Here is a 22697-nt window from a genome sequence, read left to right as displayed (position 1 = left end):
TATGTAGTAGGTATATTGTTTCTGCGAGTCTGGTTATTCGAGAGAAATACATGTAGAAGGTCTATTGTTTCTGCGAGTCTGATTATTCGAGAGAAATATATGTTCACGTAGAAGGTTTATTGTTTCTGCGAGTCTGATTATTAGAGAGAAATATATGTAGTAGGTAAATTGTTTCTGCGAGTCTGGTTATTCGAGAGAAACACATGTAGAAGGTCTATTGTTTCTGCGAGTTTAGTTATTAGAGAAAAATACATGTAGAAGGTCTATTGTTTCTGCGAGTCTGATAATTCGATAGAAATACATGTAGAAGGTCTAATGTTCCTACGAATCTGGATATTCGAGAAAAATACATGTAGAAGGTTTATTATTTTTGCCAGTCTGGCTATTCAAGAGAAATACATGTAGAAGGTCTAATGTTTCTACGAGTCTGGTTATTCGATATAAATACATGTAGAAGGTCTCTTGTTTCTGCAAGTCTGTTTATTTGAGAAAAAAACATGTAGAAGGTCTATTGTTTCTTCGACTCTGATTATTCGAGAGAAATATATGTACACGTAGAAGGTTTTTTGTTTCTGCGAGTCTAGTAATTCGAGAGAAATACATGTAGAAGGTCTATTGTTTCTGCGAGTCTGGTTATTCGATAAAATTTATGTACACGTAGAAGGTCTATTGTTTCTGCGAGTCTGGTTATTCGATATAAATACATTTAGAAGGTCTCTTGTTTCTGCAAGTCTGTTTATTTCAGAAAAATACATGTAGAAGGTCTATTGTTTCTGCGAGTCTGATAATTCGTGAGAAATATATGTAAAAGATCTATAGTTTCTGCGACTCTGATTATTCGAGAGAAATATATGTACACGTAGAAGGTTTTTTGTTTCTGCGAGTCTAGTAATTCGAGAGAATACATGTAGAAGGTCTATTGTTTTTGCGAGTCTGGTTATTCGAGAAAAATATATGTACACGTAGAAGGTCTATTGTTTCTGCGAGTTATGTTATTTCGAGAGAAATACATGTACACGTAGAAGGTCTATTGTTTCCGCGAGTCTGGTTTTTCGAAAGAAATACATATAGAAGGTATTTTGTTTCTGCGAGTATTGTTATTTGAGAGATATACATGTAGAGGGTCTATTGTTTCTGAGAGTCTGGTTATTCGAGAGAAACACATGTAGAAGGTCTGTTGTTTCTGCAAGTTTGGTTATTAGAGAGAAATACATTTAGAAGGACTATTGTTTCTGCGAGTCTGATTATTCGAGAAAAATACATGTATAAGGTCTATTGTTTCTGCGAATCTGGTAATTGGAGAGAAATTCATGTAGAAGGTCTATTGTTTCTGCAAAACTTGTTTTTCGAGAGTAATACATGTAGAAGGTCTATTTTTCTGCGAGTCTGGTTATTCGAGAGAAATACATGAAAAAGGTCTATTGTTTCTGCGAGTCTGGTTATTAGAGAGAAATACATGTAGGGGATCTATAGTTTCTGCGAGTCTGGTTATTCGAGAGAAATACATGTAGAGGGTCTATTGTTTCTGCAGTCTGGTTATTCGAGAATAATACATTTAGAAGGTCTATTGTTTCTGCGAGTCTGGTTGTTCGAGAGAAATACATGTAGAAGGTCTATTGTTTCTGCGAGTCTAGATATTCGAGAAATATGTTGATAATGGTCGGTTAGAAAAAAAAACAAAAAAAAGATAGTTAGATACTTTTGATTGTTTTTTTCTAGTTTATATATTTGCATGGTATTTATCGACTCGAACATTAATTAAGGCAAACTTAAGAGGGTTTGTTATGTTTTCACCACTGCATACATTTTAGGCAGATTGACAATTAAAGCTTTTGTTTTGTATTTGAATTGTGTAAGACTGATAGGCTTACAAAACATGTACAGTGTTTAAATTATATTTTAGAATATTTTTATCTTCCTAAATGAACAAATATTTTTTTTTTTGAAATTAGAATTGCGTCAAACTTTTATTATATAAAATGTAATTATATATATAAAACGATGTGGTATAACTGCTAATGAGACAACTCTTCATCTAAGTCACAACATTTAAAAGTAAACCATTATAAGTTAAAGTACGGACTTCACGTGTTTAACACGGAGCCTTCGCTGACAACGAACAGCAAGATATAAAGGGCCCTCAAAACGACTAGTGTTAAACTATTCAACAAGGAAAATATGTACATAATCATATAAATACACATCTTCTTTTGTCATGAAACATACCTCCTACAGTATATACCGGATTTCCTCTGTGCTGTCCGGAATTCCTACTTATTTGCTCATTGACTGCATTGAACAGGGCATTTCGTCTTTGTTGATCACGTCTTTTTGAATGTTTTATAACAATAGAAGTTATGATTACAACTAGCACAATCACAGCCCCGCAGGCTGCAAAAATACTGACAACAATGGGTCTGTAAATCAAATAAAAAAAAATATATTGTTATTTGCATTTTCAGTATGCCTTGGAACTGTATAACCGAACCAAGACACCTCGTAAATTCTTATTTTTTTTCAAGGTCATCTGTGAATAATCCGAAGACATGTGTTGACGTTCAAACATTACTGATATCTATTAACCGGAAACATGTTTACTTTTCTAAAAGCATCAAATACATACTTTGTTAAGATTTGTATTTGATTTTTTATTGAAATGCCCATTACTAGAACATTTTTTTTCTCGTAAAGATTTATCAATGTTTGTATTAATTTTGTATCTATTCAAAATGTTTGCAAACATTTAGTCGTTATTACGCAAATCGCTATTAACATATTATACTAGGCACTTTCCTTTTGACTTCATACATCAGATACAGATAATTCTGTATATAACGCAAGGTTTGATTACGCTGCAGTTGGTCGCTCATCTCGATTATTGATTATTCAAGGAATGTAATTTCATGATTTGATTGTTATATCTGTTCGAATTGCATTAGCTACTTTTATTTGACTAACAAAAACAAGATTGATTCGACTTTATTTTGTAAACTTCACACTAAATTTGAATTATATAACATAAAGAGGAAGAACAAATCATTCATTAAAAGCTCAAATTAAATCCCTATCCTAGCTTATAGGCGAGTGACTTTAACCAGAAAATTAAATTTTTAATGCACCTACCTAACACACGGCTAAATTATATATCATTTGAGAGCTACACATCTGTACTATCTATTTTGCCCGGTCGTAAAAATATCGTACGGTGCAATTTCCGTCAAATCAAGATCAAAGGCCAGGGACGAATAAGTGCATATTTTCTAAGATTTCAGGCTAGTTGCATAATATGACTTTTATATACTAAATTCACATATGCAAACAATTTAAACTTTTAGCAGAGAGTTTAACAGTCATTATTCAAATGCATTTTTTAATATTTAAAGAGTTTTTTTGACAGAGAGCAAATGTTTCCTGCAATTCGAGTAAACGTTAACAAAATGTGTGAAAACCAAAATTTTTCTTTCTGGTGCAAATGCTAATCACTTAAAACTAAGTAAAACCCTGTAATGACTATCAAAGACGTTTTTGACATCATAAAATTAGTAAACTTGAAAATTTAATGGACTCCACTACGAGTTGGTTAACAATTATGAGATATCTGTTTCGCCAGATGACGACTGATAAGTTCCATCGACGTAACCAAATTGCCGTCATTTCTCCCGTTAATGTAACCAAATAACCGAATAAGGCTTGGCACCGAGTTAGGAAATACATGAGCCACAAGACGGATAAAAGAGAGCCGTGGTGTAGTGGTTAGTGCATTGGACTACTAACACAAAGGTTCCTGGTTCGATTCCCGTTCCGTGATGAAAATTTCAGGGACTAAATTTTCGGATCTTCCTTGACACCATTTTTAGTATGGTCTTAAGGAAACGATGAAAGTCCGTCAGAAGGGAACGATAAATGGCTGACCCGTGTTAAGAGAGAGCCATATCTCTTGCACGTTAAACACACCTTTGTAGATTTCGAAAAAGAGCAGGCTAATGCTGCTACAAGGCAGCACTCGCACCCGCAAAGTGGAAAGCGATTAATTTAAGTTGCAAAACTTGTTTCCCAATCCACTATAAATACATATGTTTAAACTAAGACAGGTGTCACATGTGGAATATGATCTGCCTACCCTTTGGGAGCCAATTATGAGTTTGAAGTCCCTTTGATATATTTCGTCACTATTCAAGTAGTAAAAGGTTTTAAAATTATAGATCAGTGTAGCTAAATGTATCATGATAACGATTTGGTTCTATATATATATATATATCACCGTGAGCCAATTAAGTTATTTTCTGCGGATATTTGTCTTCTTGCGTTAATCTTCTTCACTTTACTTTGAGGTGATTTTTTGGCCGATTTTCATTGCTGCAAGTTTATGTCTTTAAAGTAAAATAATACCAAAGGGACAATCAACATCTCAAACCATGAATCAAATAAAGTTAATTAAAACCATGAACAAAATAAAATTAAAGTCCAAGAGACGAACAACAGTCCAAAAAACACAGTTTTAAATTTTAATAAAGTGAGAGTTTAATATTTTCATCGAAAATATTTATCATATTATCGAAAATATTTTATAATTTTCATTAAATGCATTTGCAAGGGATTAAAAGATATCACTTCATTTAAGTCCCACCATTTTTTAACAAAAACAAAATATATGATAAAGGACTGGGTTGACTGATATATTCTTTGCATATGTTACAATGTTGATATAGATATATGAGGGTCGGTTGAAAACTTCATAGTAAAAGTGGTACAGTTTAAGTCGTAAAAGGAGTTCCTATGGGATATTGCATTATCAATATTTACAGAAATGCAACCTATACATATGTATATGTACTTACTGTGAGGGTTTACTGGTGTTTGGAAAATATTGAGCAATGTAATCATATGTTGTCTGCTTTGGATAAGCTGTGAATGGTCTATAGGTAAAATATCTTTGAGAAGTTGACGACACACCTCTTGTAGCACGATATGTAATTGTTATTGTCGAGCTTCCTGTAGGGCGATTTGAAGTTGTTGTAGTCTTGCTTCCTGTAGGACGATTTGTGGATAGTACAGTCCGGCTTCCTCTTACGAAAATAATATATATTAACCCTTACTCATGTCAAATTCAGCTAATCTGTAGGAGATCAAACTTTATGTATGCAGTCGTACATTAACAAAATAATAGCTGCAATTCAACGTGTGCAATGTGACGTAATGGCAACAAACAGTCATATATAAAGACAACTGTTACAGTAGTATACCGTTGTCCGAAATTTATTAATCGATTGAGAAAAACACAATTCCGGGTTGCAAACTAAAACTGAAGAAAAACACATCAAATATAATAAAACCGCTGACCAAATAATTTGTGTAGCATTATTTAATAATCACGGAATGCGTTTTTCGCTTTTGATACGTCAAAGGAAGTAGTAAATGCCACCCACATCCTGCAGGTAAATTAGGGTAAGGCGGAGACCTGTCCAAGATTTAAGAAGGGTTTTTAATAAAATAATTGAAAGGCATTTTCGGCACTATACAGGACCTGGGTGAAATAAGCTTTGGAACGAAAGAAAGTTTTTTTTAATCTTTTTTTTTTAATTTTGTTAGATATCTTCAATAAATTATATAGATTGAGATACACTGTAAGCAAGAAAAATAACAAGCAAATAAAGATTTAAAAATAAGCTAACATGACCAATTGGAAATTCACATCTTATAGGATATATTGTCTTTTAAAGTTATTTTCTACAATTTAATGGTATTTTTTTTAAATCTTTTTATTTAACTACTGGACTAAATTAAACCAAACCTGGTCTCCATCATTTTAAGGATATCTCTATGATTTAACCTAATTTTATATAATTTCAAAAACCACAGTAGATAGGTCAGTGGCACAGGCTCTTGCGAACCTCTAGTTATATATTGACTCTGCCATGTTCATGTAAACACAAGACAAAAAAGGAACAGAGAAATGACAGATCAACACATCATCTACATGTACGAACCATTGATTACATCTCAGATGATTTAGATGGATGAACACATTCCCGTTTGGATTAGGGACTTTTCGTTTTGAATTTTCCTCGGAGTTCAGTATTGTTTTGTGATTTAACATTTTCCTATTTTCATTCTTCGCATTGCTTATATATCTAGAAAAATACTTACTGTCCAACAGCTTCACAGTCGTAGTCTGTAACGTCATAGACACAATACCATTGGTAATTCATTTTACAACATTCATTAGCAAATGAGTTATCGCAAACAACTGGTGCATCTATTCCTCCTATCGAGTAATCCTCACACAATTCGGCTAAAATGAAAAAAATGCAGTCAATAATTAGATAGATATATAGTTTATTCTCACAAAACTATGAAAGTGCAGCTACAGAGAAGATACAAAATAATGTACATAAAAGTCAAAATGCATAAAATTTCGTTTGAGATAACATATAAAAGAATATATATACATATATATGTACTTAAACAGTCAAATGGTTAAGTGTGTTTACTCCTCTATTTTTGAATTTTTGCCAGATTTTCGGAATCCTATGGTTTATCCATATATTAACACAAACCCCTACTTTTCTTGTCATATTTTTATTACATATTGTTTAAAAAGCCTTTTATCAGAATCTTATGAAATCCTTGTTATTTTTCATAGTTATAAAACAAAAAAGGTGCCATTTTCAAGTGAAAGAAAATCTAGACAGAATTATTTTCCCAAAAATTTGTAATGGCTTATATCTCGAAATCAAGCACACAAACCCTCCATCCTTTTCTGTTTTTTATTTTCTTTATTTATATACAATCAATTTATAACAGTATTTTAAAAAGCTTGTTATTTTTAAACAGAGAAGCGAACATCTTTAAGTTAAATTATATAAAAAAAATTACTTTTTGTGTATAAATATGATAAATTATGGTTGTATAGAAGGAGTGAGTTTACTATTAATACATCGTATACAATTGCAAGGTTTCTGAGAGTAATTTGTTTTTTTGGAATTACACCAGTGTTTTAAATTTGATCTGATAATGTTATGTCTGGGTATTAGTACATTTAGAATAAATCAACTTTTGTCATCTTGCAAAATAAAGGCAACAGTAGTATATCGCTGTGCAAAACTAATAAATCGATAGAAAAAAACAAATCCGGGTTACAAACTAAAACTGCGGGAAACACAGTAAATATAAAAAAACAACGACACCACATTGAAATGTAACTCACACAGAAACAATCTAACTTTAGACAAAATCCGATGAGAATAACAAATATAACATCAAAACTGAATACATGAATTTGGGATAGAAAAGTACCGTTACACGTCTTATAATAATGTGAATTCACACTCAAATATAAAAGGAAACAAACGACACAAAAGAAACACAACGTTAAAATGAAACACACAGAGAAACGAACTATAATTTAACAATGGCCATATTCCTGAATTGGTACAGGACAAAATTGGTGGGTTAAACCTGGTTTTGCGGCATAACAAACCTCCGGCTTTAAACATTTAAACACACCATCATCGGACTACAATACAAATAAATAGGAGAACACATTAGACAAAGGAACAATCGAATAATAGCTCACAAAAGGCACAAGATTTAAAACTTAATACCCTGCTCGCAGCGCCAATGTTGTGATCCCGAGTATATCTCTATACAGATAGCTACCTTGAATGGTAGTTACTGCAGTCAGGAACGGCCGATTGCTCTTCTAGTGTGAATAGGTGTTTGTATAGCCATTAGTTTGAACTTGAAGAGGATGATTTCTGGTTAGTTATTCGGACATCCCTAGATGGTCTGTCTGATGACCTAAAACTAACCCTCCGAATACTACACTCCCCCCAATTTTATTGATAAGGCCACCTCCACTTAGGTGGACCCTGTGGTTTTCGCCCAAAATTAACAAAATACGGAAATCATACCAAATTTAGAGAAATATGCATCAATTTAAAAAGTATACCCCATCCCCCTAACAATTTAAAAAAAAAGTATTGAGGCTATCCCCTCCAAACAGACCCTTTGTATCCATGTGTCTTCTGATACATTAACATTTAGTGCAATGGGTTCTCAACAAATTGGGAACCCAGATAACTGTGAATGGTTCTTCTCTGGATCGTATACCAACTCTTCCCTGTCTTTATACAAACTAAGACCAGTCCACTTAGTGGCTGAATGTCCTCTACATAGTTGGACCCAGGAGGTTGTGCTAATTCATTCTCCGTCGTGAAGAGTTTGTTTTAATTTTTTCCTCACTTGCACTGTATTTATATCTTTGTTACGGCCGGGAATTCCAGGATCCCACTGTCTTCTGTTGTAACCCTTTGCAGATTAAAATGATTAGTGCCCACATAATCTGCTCTAAAAAGTGACCCTAAAATTAAACTAGAATTTTCTGGATAACAGATGCAGATTCCTTGTCACATAAATATTCTACACTGAAGACTGCTCCTTTGTTGATTGGCCGGTTGTTTCCTGGTGTGGTTTTTCTGTTAATTGCTTCCGTTGAGGACCCTGTTGCATTTCTGTCAATTTTCTACAGTTGCGGAAGGGTCAACAAAAGTGATGCATGGATGTATGATCTTTTCAGTATTGTCAGTTATTCCTCTATCTACAACAGGAGTAGGCCCCTGATATTGCTGACAAACAGTGACTACCTCCTCATCCCTAGCCTGTTCTACTAATGGCAATGTGGTATGCCTTACCTTCTGATGTGGCGTTCAAACCCTTCTCGTTGGGCCTTCTCGTCACTATCCAAAGTAGTCTCAATTGCTAAGATAGCTCATTTGGATCCCCTCATAATATTGGCTACTGGACCCTCCTGGTTCCCCTTAAGCAATGCTGAAGGAACTATATTGCCTTAGGGCACCTCACATTTCTCTACTAATGGTATGGCTGGGGTATCCAGCATCAAGGAATACCCCTGTTTGACCCTTATTTTCCAACAACCACTGTCTGTGTCCTTTATTAACCTTCTGTCCTAATCAACCTTGATTAGTTTATGAATATTCAGTAAAGAGTACCCGGCAAGGCCTGTGTCCCTTTTGACGATTTTCTTCACCAACAAATACCCACCTGGGAGAAGGATGTGGTTCAACTCTAGTGCACCATGCCTCAATATGTTCGCAGGACATTTTAATACGAAGCAGTCCAACTTACATGAAGGAGTTGCCTCTTTGTCAGAATCGGAGCACTGCTTGGACTCAATCTCTTCTCTGACCTTCAACGACACACTGGGTTCTCTGTTCCCTTTCTGTCCCTGGCATCTACCCCTGATCCCACTACAGCTACCTCGGCTACTTTGCCTTGGGATACAGACTTAACTACCGAGAGGCCTAACTTCATTTGTGTGGACTCCTTCCGGCCTCCTCAGTAGTCCCGTTTGAGTTTAATAGTCCTGTTGCAGCTATTTTCGACTGAATTGTGGAGGTCATAGTTTTATCCCTCTCCTGTAAATCTAGACAGTCCTTTTTAACATTTCTATGCTTAAGACAGTGGTAACACACTCCCTCCCATGGAGGCCTTCTATCAGTAAAGGGACTCCCTGAGACGGACTTACCTCCAAAGTTTGGGCATTCCAACTTCTACATTTGAAAATGCCTGTACCAAGTCAGGAATATGACAGCTCTTGTCCATTCGTTTTAGATGTTATAAAAAAGAAGATGTGGTTTGAATGTCAATGAAACAACTATCCACAAAAGACCAAAATGACACAAACATTAACAACTATAGGTCACCGTACGGCCTTCAACAATGAGCAAAATTCATACCGCATAGTGAGCTATAAGAGGCCCGATAAGACAATGTAAAACAATTCAAACGAGAAAAACTAACGGCCTTATTTATGTAAAAAAAATGAACGAAAAACAAATATGTAACACATAAACAAACGACAGCCACTGAATTACAGGCTTCTGACTTGGGACAGGCACATACATAAATAATGTGGCGGGGTTAAACATGTTAGCGGGATCCCAACCCTCCCCCTAATATAACCTGGGACAGTGGTATAACAGTACAACATAAGAACGAACTATAAAAATCAGTTCAAAAAGGCTTAACTCATCAGATTGTTACTGCCAGAAATTACCTTTAAATTGTAGTCAACAAAAGACACAAATCAATAATAAAATTTAACAATATTTATCATACAAAAGTTTACAAGAAGTATAACACAAATATTACTGTCAACTTAACTGTCAACATATGAGTCCAATCTTTTATCTTTGTCTGTATCCGGATATCTTTCGGAATCAATCTGAATATTACATTCACTACTACGGTCACAATCCAGTATGATGTTGTTTGTAACGCGCGTCTGGCGTACTAAATTATAATCCTGGTACCTTTGATAACTATTTACACCACTGGGTCGATGCCACTGCTGGTGGACGTTTCGTCCCCGCGGGTATCACCAGCCCAGTAGTCAACACTTCGGTGTTGACATGAATATCAATAATGTGGTCATTTGTACAAATTTCCTGTTAACAAAACTTTGAATTTTTCGAAAAACTAAGGATTTTCTTATCCAAGGCATAAATTACCTTAGCCGTATTTGGCACAACTTTTTGGAATTTTGGATCCTCAATGCTCTTCAACTTTTTACTTGTTTGGCTTAATAAATATTTTGATATGAGCGTCACTGATGAGTCTTATGTAGACGAAACGCGCGTCTGGCGTACTAAATTATAATCCTGGTACCTTTGATAACTATTTACACCACTGGTTCGATGCCACTGCTGGTGGACGTTTCGTCCCCGAGGGTATCACCAGCCCAGTAGTCAACACTTCGGTGTTGACATGAATATCAATAATGTGGTCATTTTTACAAATTTCCTGTTAACAAAACTATGAATTTTTCGAAAAACTAAGGATTTTCTTATCCCAGGCATAGATTACCTTAGCCGTATTTGGCACAACTTTTTGGAATTTTGGATCCTCAATGCTCTTCAACTTTTTACTTGTTTGGCTTAATAAATATTTTGATATGAGCGTCACTGATGAGTCTTATGTAGACGAAACGCGCGTTTGGCGTACTAAATTATAATCCTGGTACCTTTGATAACTATTGTAGAATAAAAGTGTCAATCCAAATGTTATGAATATTAATGTCTATCTACAAAATGTATGTCTAAGTCTAAGAGTGTGTTTTTTTAGTGTCTATATAATATATAGTTGTAACGGAAAATACTAGAACACTCTAGAATGGAACGTCAAGTTACAACGGAAGTTTCTAGTAAAATGTAGAAGTTTATATAACACATCTTTTATTAGGATCATTCTGGAAAGTTCCAATCATTCTGTAATTGTTCCAGTGATTTCTAAACTGCACAGTTCTAAGATTATTCTGTAAACAACTATCAGGCCACAAAACACAAATCAGGTCAACATAAATAAATACAATAATTACAATATCATAACAAGATGGACAAAAATATGTGTTTTGACATTTGATTTTGCCATGTGACAATGGACTGTCCGACTAAATTTTTCTCTGAGTTCAGTATTTTTGTGATTTTATTTTTAACTACAACCAAGTCGATGTCAAGTTTCTTCCTAGAGGAAACATTACTACTGGTGGATTATTCCCCGAAGGCATCATTAACCTGGTAGCTTTATGCATGATGAATACAAATAATACAAAGAACAAACCGGCTGGGACGTCGCCCGGGTTACCAAGGTCCTCTTTTGCTGTACGAAACACTATAGCATATCAATTGTGTATTCCATGGCATATCCCTCGGGATACCCCTGATTTGACTTATGTTCAGCCAGAAGGTAATTACTATTTTAAAAATGCAGATACTTTTCATAAATTAAAGCCATGTTGCGTCAATATTTTCGACTTTTTAAAGACACCTGCTGCAAAGTGAATCAACACCTATCATTTCTTCTTGTAAACATAAAAAAGGAAAAAAAGAGCACGTGAAAGACCTGTGACATGTTAATCACGACTCCTGATTTTACTAGTAATTTAACTTCTAAAACACATTATACTTAATCTTTCGAGACTCTGGACTGTTCCACGGACAATGTCGTGTACGGAAACGAATGTACTTTGTGTTGGTGAAACTTGTCAAACTTTGCGTAAAAGAATGAATCAACACCGGTCTGATTATAAAGATCCGCAATTTAGGGTTCTTTATAATATAACCATTTTAATCAACTGGACCATGATCCTTCTTTATATATGAAAGTACGCATCATCGAGAAAATGTATCACCACACAAATAGCCCTGTACTAAGTACTCCTTTTTGCAAAGATAAGGAAAATTTCTGAATGAGGGAATTAGGGACTGCAATGCCATATGGTTGAGATTATAATATCAAGGTAATTTGTCAAGTCCTGCCTGCAGTGATGTTAATATAATGAGTTTATCTAATAATACCTTGGTCATTGATTACGTTGAAATCATTTTCAACTTCGAAATTTTCCTTAAAGGGCCGAAACGTCACGCATTTAGAACAGTACACTACAAAAGTCAAAAAGTCTGAAAAGACCCGTTTTTGTCTGAATTTGCTTGAACTTTTACTCGACATTCTTAATTTGTCTGAATAATTTAAAAACAATCTTGACATAGTATTAATTTGTCTTATAAGCTTCTTGATTTTTCTGGACAAGGGTCTTGACAGTATGAACATTGTCTTAAAATTTCTCGACACTTCCTGTTTCATTTGATAAGAGTCTGGATTAGTCTCGACCAATTCTTGACTGTCTTAAATTTGTCTCGATCTGTCTTGACATATTCTTGACATTCTTAATAATGTCTGAATATGTCTTGACATATTCTTGATGTTCTAAATAATGACTGAATATGTCTCGACACATTCTTGACAGTCTTAAGTATGTCTTGACACTATCTCAACAGTATAAATTTCGCCTGAAATGTGTACAGACTCATTTTGCACTGTTTATGACATTCTATTGCTGTTATATACTCCTTTTTCTTATGGCTAAACTACACTTTGAAGAATCAAGGATAAATTTGGTATAGTAAGATACCTTTGGTGTGCACCAAAGTTGGAATACCCTGAATAATCCCCCATGTAGTTTAATTTTGATTTATTTTTATTAAACATCTAATTAATTGTTTTCACTTGGAATATGAGTCGAAGTAACTGACAAACAGCATTTAGATTTTTGCCAATCGCAAAACTGCCAGTAAAATTTGCTTTACTAAAATAGGTGTCTCGAAAGAAGTTTTTAAATGTGACCATGTGTCTCTTTTGGACACAACAAATCATCTTTTGGGTTTGAGTGGCCAAAAAAGAGGGGGGCTTTCGTGTAGGTCAAAGAATTTGTTCTCATCTTGATTCAAAAACCTTATTTATTTTTGGAACAACCAAAAAACATTTTTATTCAAATTTGAGTGTTGAATTTTATAGTTTTTTTTATCAAAAAAAAAATGTGATAACTTCCTGAAAAGAAAAAAGAATGTTTGGATCTATATTGAGCATGTCTGTTTGAGATTCATTTCATAAGACCAATGATTTCTATAGAAATCATTGATGGGACCCGGCCCATTATGAATACATTTTTTTTAATATTATTCCTGGAGTAGATACTAATTTTCTTCTAATCTTTTGAATGGTCAACTGATAAGTTGTATGGCTGCCTACAGCTAAATCAGTAATTTCTATTTGACAGTTGCGTGTATTTTGGGTGTGGAATACCTTAATTTTATGGGAACATCCTGTAAATGTGTAATACTTAATATATGTTCCAACAGATGACATTACACACTTTTTTCTTCTGTTAAATGAATGCTTTGTATATCATAATAATTTGCCATTTATATAAACCACATTTTTGTACAATAATTATTAACCATATTAACATTGAATAATATGAAAGTAGAATGAAATATGTATACAGTATGATTGTTTTTAATCGTTTAATTAATAGATTTAGGAATCAAAATTTGATTTTTTTTTAAAACCCACATTTAAATTGTTTTATATCAACACACTCACATTTAAATTATTTTATACATCAGATTTCATAGCCATATTTGCATTAAATTTTGTAAAAATATTTAGATACCCAATTTTTCAATTATTTTACATGTAAGTAGGTTAACTTAAAACAACAGTATATTATGTAAAGAGAAATAAAGATTAAAGTTAGATCATGAATATTGGTCATGATTTGTAAAACTCAGAACTGTCAAGTAAATTTAAGACACAATTCAAAATGTTCAGAATATGTCAAGCCATACTGAGAAAAAATAAGAATGTCGAGAATATATCGAGAAATTTCAAGACAGTAATTAAATGTCAAGAATTTGTCAAGAAATTTTAAGATCATATTCAGAATGTCAAGAATATTTCGAGTAAATTTCATACAAATTTGATTTGAATGAGAATTTGTCAAGAAAAATTAAGACATAAGTCAAACTTTTGGAGAATGTCGAGTAAAAGTTTATGCAAATCAAGACAAAAACTGGTCTTTTCAGACTTTTTGACTTTTGTAGTGGTAATATCGAAAAGAGAGATGTCGAAATTATAGAAGCTTCAGTATCCAAACTCGTACTGAATGTTTGTAATAGGTAATCATACGCCACCAAGAAACGTTAGATGTTTTGATTTTTTCAAAACATTGATTTGACTGGGTTTGTTTGTTGATGGTTTTTTTTTGCTTGGTCTAGAATAAAACCGCATAAGTAAAAAAAAAAAAAAAGGATAACAAAACGTTATACATTTTATTCGTCTCAATTTTATTTCATCATGTATGCTGTACATGTATGCACTCGCACCCGCAAAGTGGAAAGGGATTAATATAAGTTGCAAAACTGGTTTCCCAATCCACGATAAATAAATATGTTTAAACTATGCTCGTAATCAAATATTTGAAAGTCAATAATGTTTAAAATCTGTTGACAAGCCATGTAAGCAACATTTACCTAAACAGGCCAATTACATTCAAAGTTAACTTTGCCTGTTGGAGTTGAGGCGTTCGTTTTTTTATAATTTGATGTTGGATTTACGCGTCTTATGATTGGCAGACGTCGTTTTGTTTATCATATCATAGACACAATTGTGTCCTGTGACCATGACGTCATCAACGTTTTTCATGAACTAAGCCGATTTAAAATGGAATTTAGAATTAAATAATAAGAAATCACTGTTTTATTTTGTCAGTCTATTCGAATTAACATAAAAAATTTGATGCAGTTATTCAGTGTATAAAAAAGAAGATGTGGTATGATTGCCAATGAGACAACTATCCACAAAAGATCAAAATGACACAGACATTAACAACTATAGGTCACCGTACGGCCTTCAACAATGAGCAAAGCCAATACCGCATAAACTACATTTTCTATGCTATTTAGAATAAACTGACAAGTAGGTAATGCATCACTTTCAAAAAATGAACCAGCAAGAGTCTGATTGGGAAAGCCTTGTAGCGCATTATTACAGTGGACACATGTGTATTTTTTCGTTCACTTAATCACTTGTTTATATTTTCAATTTATCAATTTATTTTTATCTTAAACAGAAATAGCTTAATAACAAGTACCTAACTTTAACAAATACCTACCTTTAATGTTGTTAAATAATACAAATAAAATCACTTTATCAAAGACACCTTGTTTCATCTTTGGAAATTTAGTTTCGCGCCGGGATTAGTTTTGTTTTCTTTATCAGCTTATTGGTGTGAAACTGTCCGTATTGGTTACCAGTTTTATCTGATGTTGAAATGTAAACAAGGGTAAAATGTCCTAGTTTAAACTTGACAATGCAATAAATACGTATATTATACAGTGAAACCTAGTATACCCGAACTATTTTGATATTAGAAATTGTGTTTACATTTTGAATGTATTCAATTAAGTCAGGTACAACAACTAAAACAAATCATTGCAAGTCCAAAAACACAAAATCCAATTATCAAAGTTGTGTCCTTACAATTCAATTTGGTTCGTTTAGATATGTTTTGACTGTATTTTTATAAAATCTATCTCCCGTTTTCCGAAATACCTCATATAACTGAAAGACCATCACATAGAAAATACACTAATTCGTATACGTAAACCAGTACTAATAATAATAACCACTCCATATGTGTTACAACAAATAAACATATCATAGATACCAGGATTAAATTTTGTATTTACGACAAACGCGCGTTTCGTCTACAGCAGACTCATCAGTGACGCTCGAAAAAAAAAAAAACAAAAAACAAAAACAAAAATAAAAACAAAAAAACAAAAAAAGAAAATGTTCGAAGTTGAAGAGCACGGAGGACCTAAATTTCTAAAAATTTCCCAAAACCGATATAACACTGTATGAGCGATCACATGTACACCATACTATTCATAAAGCAGTAGCAATTAAAACAGAAACTTTTGATTATTGAAATTGAATTTGTTGGAATGTTAGTACTCTGTGTATTATATCATATTGTAGCGGAATTTGATTTTTTGACTTTTGTAAGAAGACTTTGCATATTTGACTCAACTCCTCTTACAAAATTTGATAGAAAGCTGTCAATATAATGACATTCGATGCGACTGTCATACAAGTAAGAGGTTTGGCTAGCTATAAAACCAGGTTCAATCCACCATTTTCTACATAAGAAAATTCGTGTATCAATCGCAGGAATATGACAGTTTATATCCATTCGTTTGATGTGTTTGAAATTTTGATGTTGCCATTTGATTAGGGACTTTCCTTTTTGAATTATCCTTGGAGTATATTTGTGGTGTTACTTTTTTCAATATATTTTATTGTCGTTTTGATTCTATAAGTTGTTTGACTTTGCCTATTATATTATTTTGCTATTGTACCAATAAGTACTTTCAGACACACAATAATATTCATCCTTAACACATCGAGGGAACACTTATCGGTACGGTATAAACATCTTGTTTTTATTAAAACCTCTAAATTTCCTAGTAAATGTACAATAAGATTGCGTCAGAAACCATAAACATCTTAATGTTTAATAATTCAATCGTGCAGGATCCAACTACATCGTTTATATAACACGTGATACAAAGCGCAGCATAAAAATATAAAAACTGAGCAATATAAAGGTGATTCATCAAGTTCAGTCACACATTCAGTGGAAATCAAATTATTTCAAATTATATATTATAAATCTGTTTTATTACTTGACCAATTATATATAAAAAATGAACATTATATATTATTATCTATTTAAGTAGTTGAATGGTAATTTACTGAGATTTCAAACCCAAATAACAAGGGGAATTATCACACGGGATCTATTTTAAATACAACATTAACACGAATTTCGATTGTCAGTTGTTTTCATTAAGTTGTCGACAACCATACTTCAGATTCCTAGACAACCATGACTTTTTGGAGAATCAGTCCACTATTTTTTGTTTTTATGTTAGTTCTGTGTACGGCATTTTGTAATCCACTGGTTTCCGTGTCGGTACTTGATGAAATGAAAGCTCCGCTTGTAGTCGATCTAGACATGTCGAACATTGAATCTTACATCGATACTGAAATAAATAAACTAGAATAAAAATTAAATGAAAAATTGGAGGAAGGTTGATACATTGATATCAAAAGACTACAGCAAGAAAATTAACGAGCTGGAAAACAAAATTCAAACTTCAAGAAAACGTGGAAAAAAAAAAGAAGAAGTGGTGCATGTTCTTTATGCTATTCAACAATGTTCAAGATGCAAAAAACATATTTCATATATTTTTTTTTATTATTTTCAAAGTGAAATTCTTAAAAGATATGCATGTATTATAAGAAAAAAAGGACTGACACAAAGTGTCAGCCGTAAACAAGTCACATAAATGTATATTACCATAACCACTCACATTAGTTGTATATTAAACAATTTTGTTCACGAATTTATCTTGTAAGTTTTATAAATTCTGTTTTCAGCTGCATTTAAACAATGCTATTAAGAAACCGACTAAGGTGATATATTGTACATTAACATTAAAGATACTACCGTGACTACACTAAATACGTATCTCAACAATAAGATGTAAGACCCTCAAAAAATGTAAAAAAATAACAAATACCGTTTACTTTATCAAAGCATGGTAGTTCCATAACATAAGCAGATAAGCAAATGAATATGAATATTATAGCATTAACAATGTAAACGGCGAATAATATATGTACTTTCTTATCATCCATATTCGTATGACGTACCATTTAAATACACACAACACTTCCAAAAAAAGGTAAAAACAGATAAAAAAATATCGATCTATGAAGTTCAAAATGGAAAATTCGTTTTCAAATGGCAAAACCAAAAGCAATAACATATCAAACGAATGGATCACAACTGTCCTATTCCTGACTCAGAGTTAGAATAGGCATTTATTTTTCTACAGTAGAAAGTTTTGAATAAACCTGGTTACAAAGCTACATCGAGCTATATCTCTCATTTGTATGCAAGTAGCATTTTTATTACATTAACAGCAATGTATGTACAAATTAAACAAACATAATAGGTGAACAAAATGTACAGCAGTAACCATTATGTTTTAATCTCAATCACTATAAACACAAACAAATATGTCAAGAACGATAAACAAAAAAAAGCATTTGAGCGGTGCAATTTTTTTGTAACTTTTCGAAAACCAAATTATTTATTTAACATAAATAACTTTGAACTTACGGTAACTCGTGTATACTTTATCTATGACTGTTCATTCAAATCATCCCTTCTCTTTATCTATTACCTCGTTTATATAGATTAATTTGAATTTAAGGTGCAGATTTGTGAATAATTTCTTCCCCTAGATATTATTAGATGGACATAAATAGGTTTGACATATAAGTATAGAATTGATGAAGCATTGGAGTTATACCTAATCTTAATCTATTATTAAATATACACACATAACATTGAATTAAAAATAGACATGTTGTGAAGACTTTAATCATCCCCGCTCCTAATCTATTACGAAATGTACACACAAAACCTTGACTGGAATGAGCATGCATATTTTACGTAGATTTACATCACATCCATTACTAACTAATTGTTTAATAAGCATACAAGTTTTTTTTACAAAAGTCCACATTTTATGTAGTTTTTGGATCATTCATTCTACTTAAGTATACCTGTAAGACATGCATATGCATTTATTAAACTTCGCATCACAAGGAAATCAACATGTTTATAATTATACCGAGAATTATACACACTATTTTGTGTTACTGATTTCTTAACTGATGACTAACTTATAATTATATAACATAAAAAACGTAAAAACTCAGTCAAAAGCGCTCACTTAGATTGTAACATCGTCTGAAAATTTCTTAACACAAAGATATTACTTCGTGTTCAATCTTTCAGTAAATTTTCTGAAAAGTATTTTATATTCATTTTTGTAAGGGCCGGTCAGATCAAAATGACTGTTTCAAACTGTCTAACTTAAGTTAAGATTTAAAATCAAAAGGACAATATGAAAGCAGGAGACTTTTTCTGTTGTTTTCCTCTTGTGTGCTTCTTTGTTTGTTTTAGTTTGTTACATGGATTAGTTTTAGCTAAATTGATGCACGACATTTATACAGCGGTATACTACTGTTGCTTTAATTTATAGCATGACTTTGTTTCAGCAAACATTGCTAAAGATTGCTTGGACGTAACAAGAGGATCTAGTGGTGTATACAGGATATATCCACAGGGAGGGACAGGCTATAATGTTTACTGTGATATGGAAACGGATGGTGGAGGATGGCTGGTCAGTTTGTATTAAACTTACTCAATTTTGAAATCCCCAAATTTGGAGATGATACAGATTACATGTCCATGTCTCACTTACAGGGATCTTATAACCCTTAATTGTACTTCCCTTTTCTGTGCACCTTTTATGGATTCTCTGGTTTTAGAAAGACACCATAACATTGAACAACTCATTGACCGACATAATAAACACTTGATCAGCGAGTAGTACGGAGAGTTGTCAAATATTTGTAAACACAGCATTGACGTATGATCCTTACCGAATTTATTAAATGAATTGTTTCGACGCAGAATTTGTAATTTTATCATATTTTTTTATCGTCCACATTCAAATATAAAATATAAACATCGAACATAAAATCAATTATCCCCTATATTGTTTTGTCTAACCTATAGTTTGAAAAGGTACCACGCTTATAATGTAAGACGACAAATGCGCGTTTTGCCTGCATAATACGCATTAGTTACTCTAAGATCAAAATTGTAGTAAAGCCAAAGGGGGACAATGTTAAGGAGCATTGAGGACTCAACATTAAGTTTTTTGTCGGTGAGTTGTTATATTTTTTCAAACACGTGATTAACCAAGCAGTGTATTTCAATGTACATAAAGCATTTTGATGTTGATGTTTTAGATTTTGTACCAGACATTTGAAATTATTTGGTTTTATCCCTGTACAAAGTGAATTTAAAAGTAATGTCCATGAATCCCTACTTTTCTTTCCTGAATTTGATTCCATAATTAGTTATTAAAGGCACCAGGACCACAACTCAGCACGCCAGACGTGCGCCTCGTCCACACACGACCCACCAACGACGCTCATATCAAAAGGTTGTGCCAAATACGGCTAAGGTAATCTATGCCTCGGACAAGAGCTTAGCTTTTCGAAAAATTGAAAGTTTTGAAATTTATTAAAATGACCACATTATTGATATTCATGTTAGCACCAAAGAGTTGACTACTGGGCTGGTGATACACTCGGGGACGAAACGTCCACCAGCAGTGGCATAGACCCAGTGGTGTAAATAGTTATCACAGGCACCAGGACCACAACGCATCACACCAGTCGCGCGCCTCGTCCACACACGTAATAGCTATCCCATGAGGACTTGGTGTGTCATGGTAAGATCCTCCAAATGGCCGACAGGGATAACTATTTTACATCCGAGCTGTTTTGAATTAGAGCAAAAACAATTTACAATTCATAAAATTTAGTTTAGATCGCCATACAACCATTCCTATACTTTATATATTACTATATAATGTATACTCTTTATGACCCACGAACACGATGATTAAATATGAAACAATGTCAACTCGCTCCACTGGCCAATCGGCCCATACCAGATTGCCACTTTATGAAAAAATCGCCCTACTCTTGTTTACCGACTCGCCAAAAATCTAAATTGAACAATCAGTCTGACAACTTACTTATTTACAAAAAGGTTAAAACCCCACCAAAATGTTACAGAACAAAGGAAAGCACGATAAACAAAGAAACTCAAGCTGGGGTGATCTGGATTGGGTGATCCGGCTCAGATTCCCCTGGTAGAACAAAGCAGCTGGGATGTAAATATAGTTAAAGACGTTGTCTTTGAGAGTATTATAAGATCATTATGAATTAATCATCTTCTTAGAAACAAAAAGGCAGCAATCTAAGGAAAATTTGTTGACACTAAATTTAAAATGGTTGATATCTCGAAAAACAAGCGCAAGGACCCTCCATTTTTTCTGCTTTTTTAGGTTCTTCATTTATTTACTATCAAATATATAACAGTCTTGTAAAAAGCTTGTTATTTTGAAAGATGATGAAAGTGTTTATCCACTTCGACGGGCTTTTCAGACCTCGCACGGTTGGTTATTTTGAAATAAAGAAGCTGTAATCCATAAAGAATAATACACATAGTCACTGAATGCCAGTTCAGAGTTTATTATAACAAAAACAATGAAGATAATTTGTTCTTCCGAAACTTATTAAAAATGTCCCCCATATACAGTAAGATTTGGAATATTGTTGACAAATGTCTTACAGACATCCTTTCTGCTATGCGGGTTATTCATTGTGCTCCACATTTTGATGTTATTTCTTAATGGACGGAAAAAAGAGATTTCATATCATTTAATTCCCAATTCTATTTTAAACCCAAGTAAACCATGAAGAAACATATTGGATGTCACGATCACATGACTTGATTATGTCTAATGGTTATTAAACAAAACAACATCAGCCAATCAGAAGTCGCGTCATATCTAAATTCAAATAAGTGTTAATTACTCATTTGAATGAATGAATGAATATTTTATTTGCGAAAGCATAAATGATATGCTATGGGAATACATAACAAGTATATACATTGTGACAAAACAACAGATAGCAGAGAACGATACATATGATATAATAAAGGTACAATTAATTCACAATACATGATCTGTTTTTCCAAGCATATTTCAGATAGAAACACAGTTTTATTGGGATTTATTTTGATTTTGCTTGAAGTAAATGAAACAGTTTAAAATTATTTGGCCAAGAACAATAATATTTTGACTTTCTTCTTCAAGGTTGTTCAAAAACGCTTTAACGGAGACGTTAATTTTGGAGACAAACTTTGGGACGATTACAAAAATGGATTCGGTGATGTTGCACAAGAGCATTGGCTAGGTTAGTATAACTATCAATATTGTTCTTTGCGATTTTCTTAGAAAATTGATTTTCTTCATTTATCAATAGATCTACTGTTTACTTCGCAAGAACCGATATCTGTAACAAAATTAGAAATTAAGCTTTTTTGTTTCAACTTTTGAAAAGTAAAAAAAATGAAACTAATTATTGGCTAATTTGCGTTGTCAGAAAAATTTGCACACATATATATGTATTATATATAAGAATGCGAGATCTTATTCTATTCTATTCTACCATATAGTGACCGCCTTCAACAAATTGAAGATTATTGCGATACTTAGTCGCATTAATCGAATTTATTATAAACCAACCAATTATTTCTGAAATTACAG

General features: G+C 33.0%; 1 protein-coding gene across 1 annotated transcript in view; it reads right to left on the bottom strand.

The window, feature by feature from the left end:
- Positions 1–15685, bottom strand: part of LOC143043574 (uncharacterized) — a 58317-nt gene extending 42632 nt beyond the window's left edge. The window contains exons 1-4 of the mRNA XM_076215821.1: positions 15533–15685; positions 6148–6292; positions 4839–5066; positions 2227–2417 (exon numbers count right to left, since the gene is read on the bottom strand). Coding sequence (XP_076071936.1) covers positions 2227–2417; positions 4839–5066; positions 6148–6292; positions 15533–15590 — 622 coding nt within the window. The 5' untranslated portion in view covers positions 15591–15685. The remainder of the gene's footprint in view (positions 1–2226; positions 2418–4838; positions 5067–6147; positions 6293–15532) is intronic.
- Between the last annotated feature and the right edge of the window lie 7012 nt (positions 15686–22697).

The sequence above is a fragment of the Mytilus galloprovincialis genome, chromosome 8, assembly GCF_965363235.1.
Source record: "Mytilus galloprovincialis chromosome 8, xbMytGall1.hap1.1, whole genome shotgun sequence".
Taxonomy (NCBI): domain Eukaryota; kingdom Metazoa; phylum Mollusca; class Bivalvia; order Mytilida; family Mytilidae; genus Mytilus; species Mytilus galloprovincialis.
Note: the sequence above shows the minus strand (reverse complement) of the source record. Positions and strands in the feature narration are given on the sequence as shown.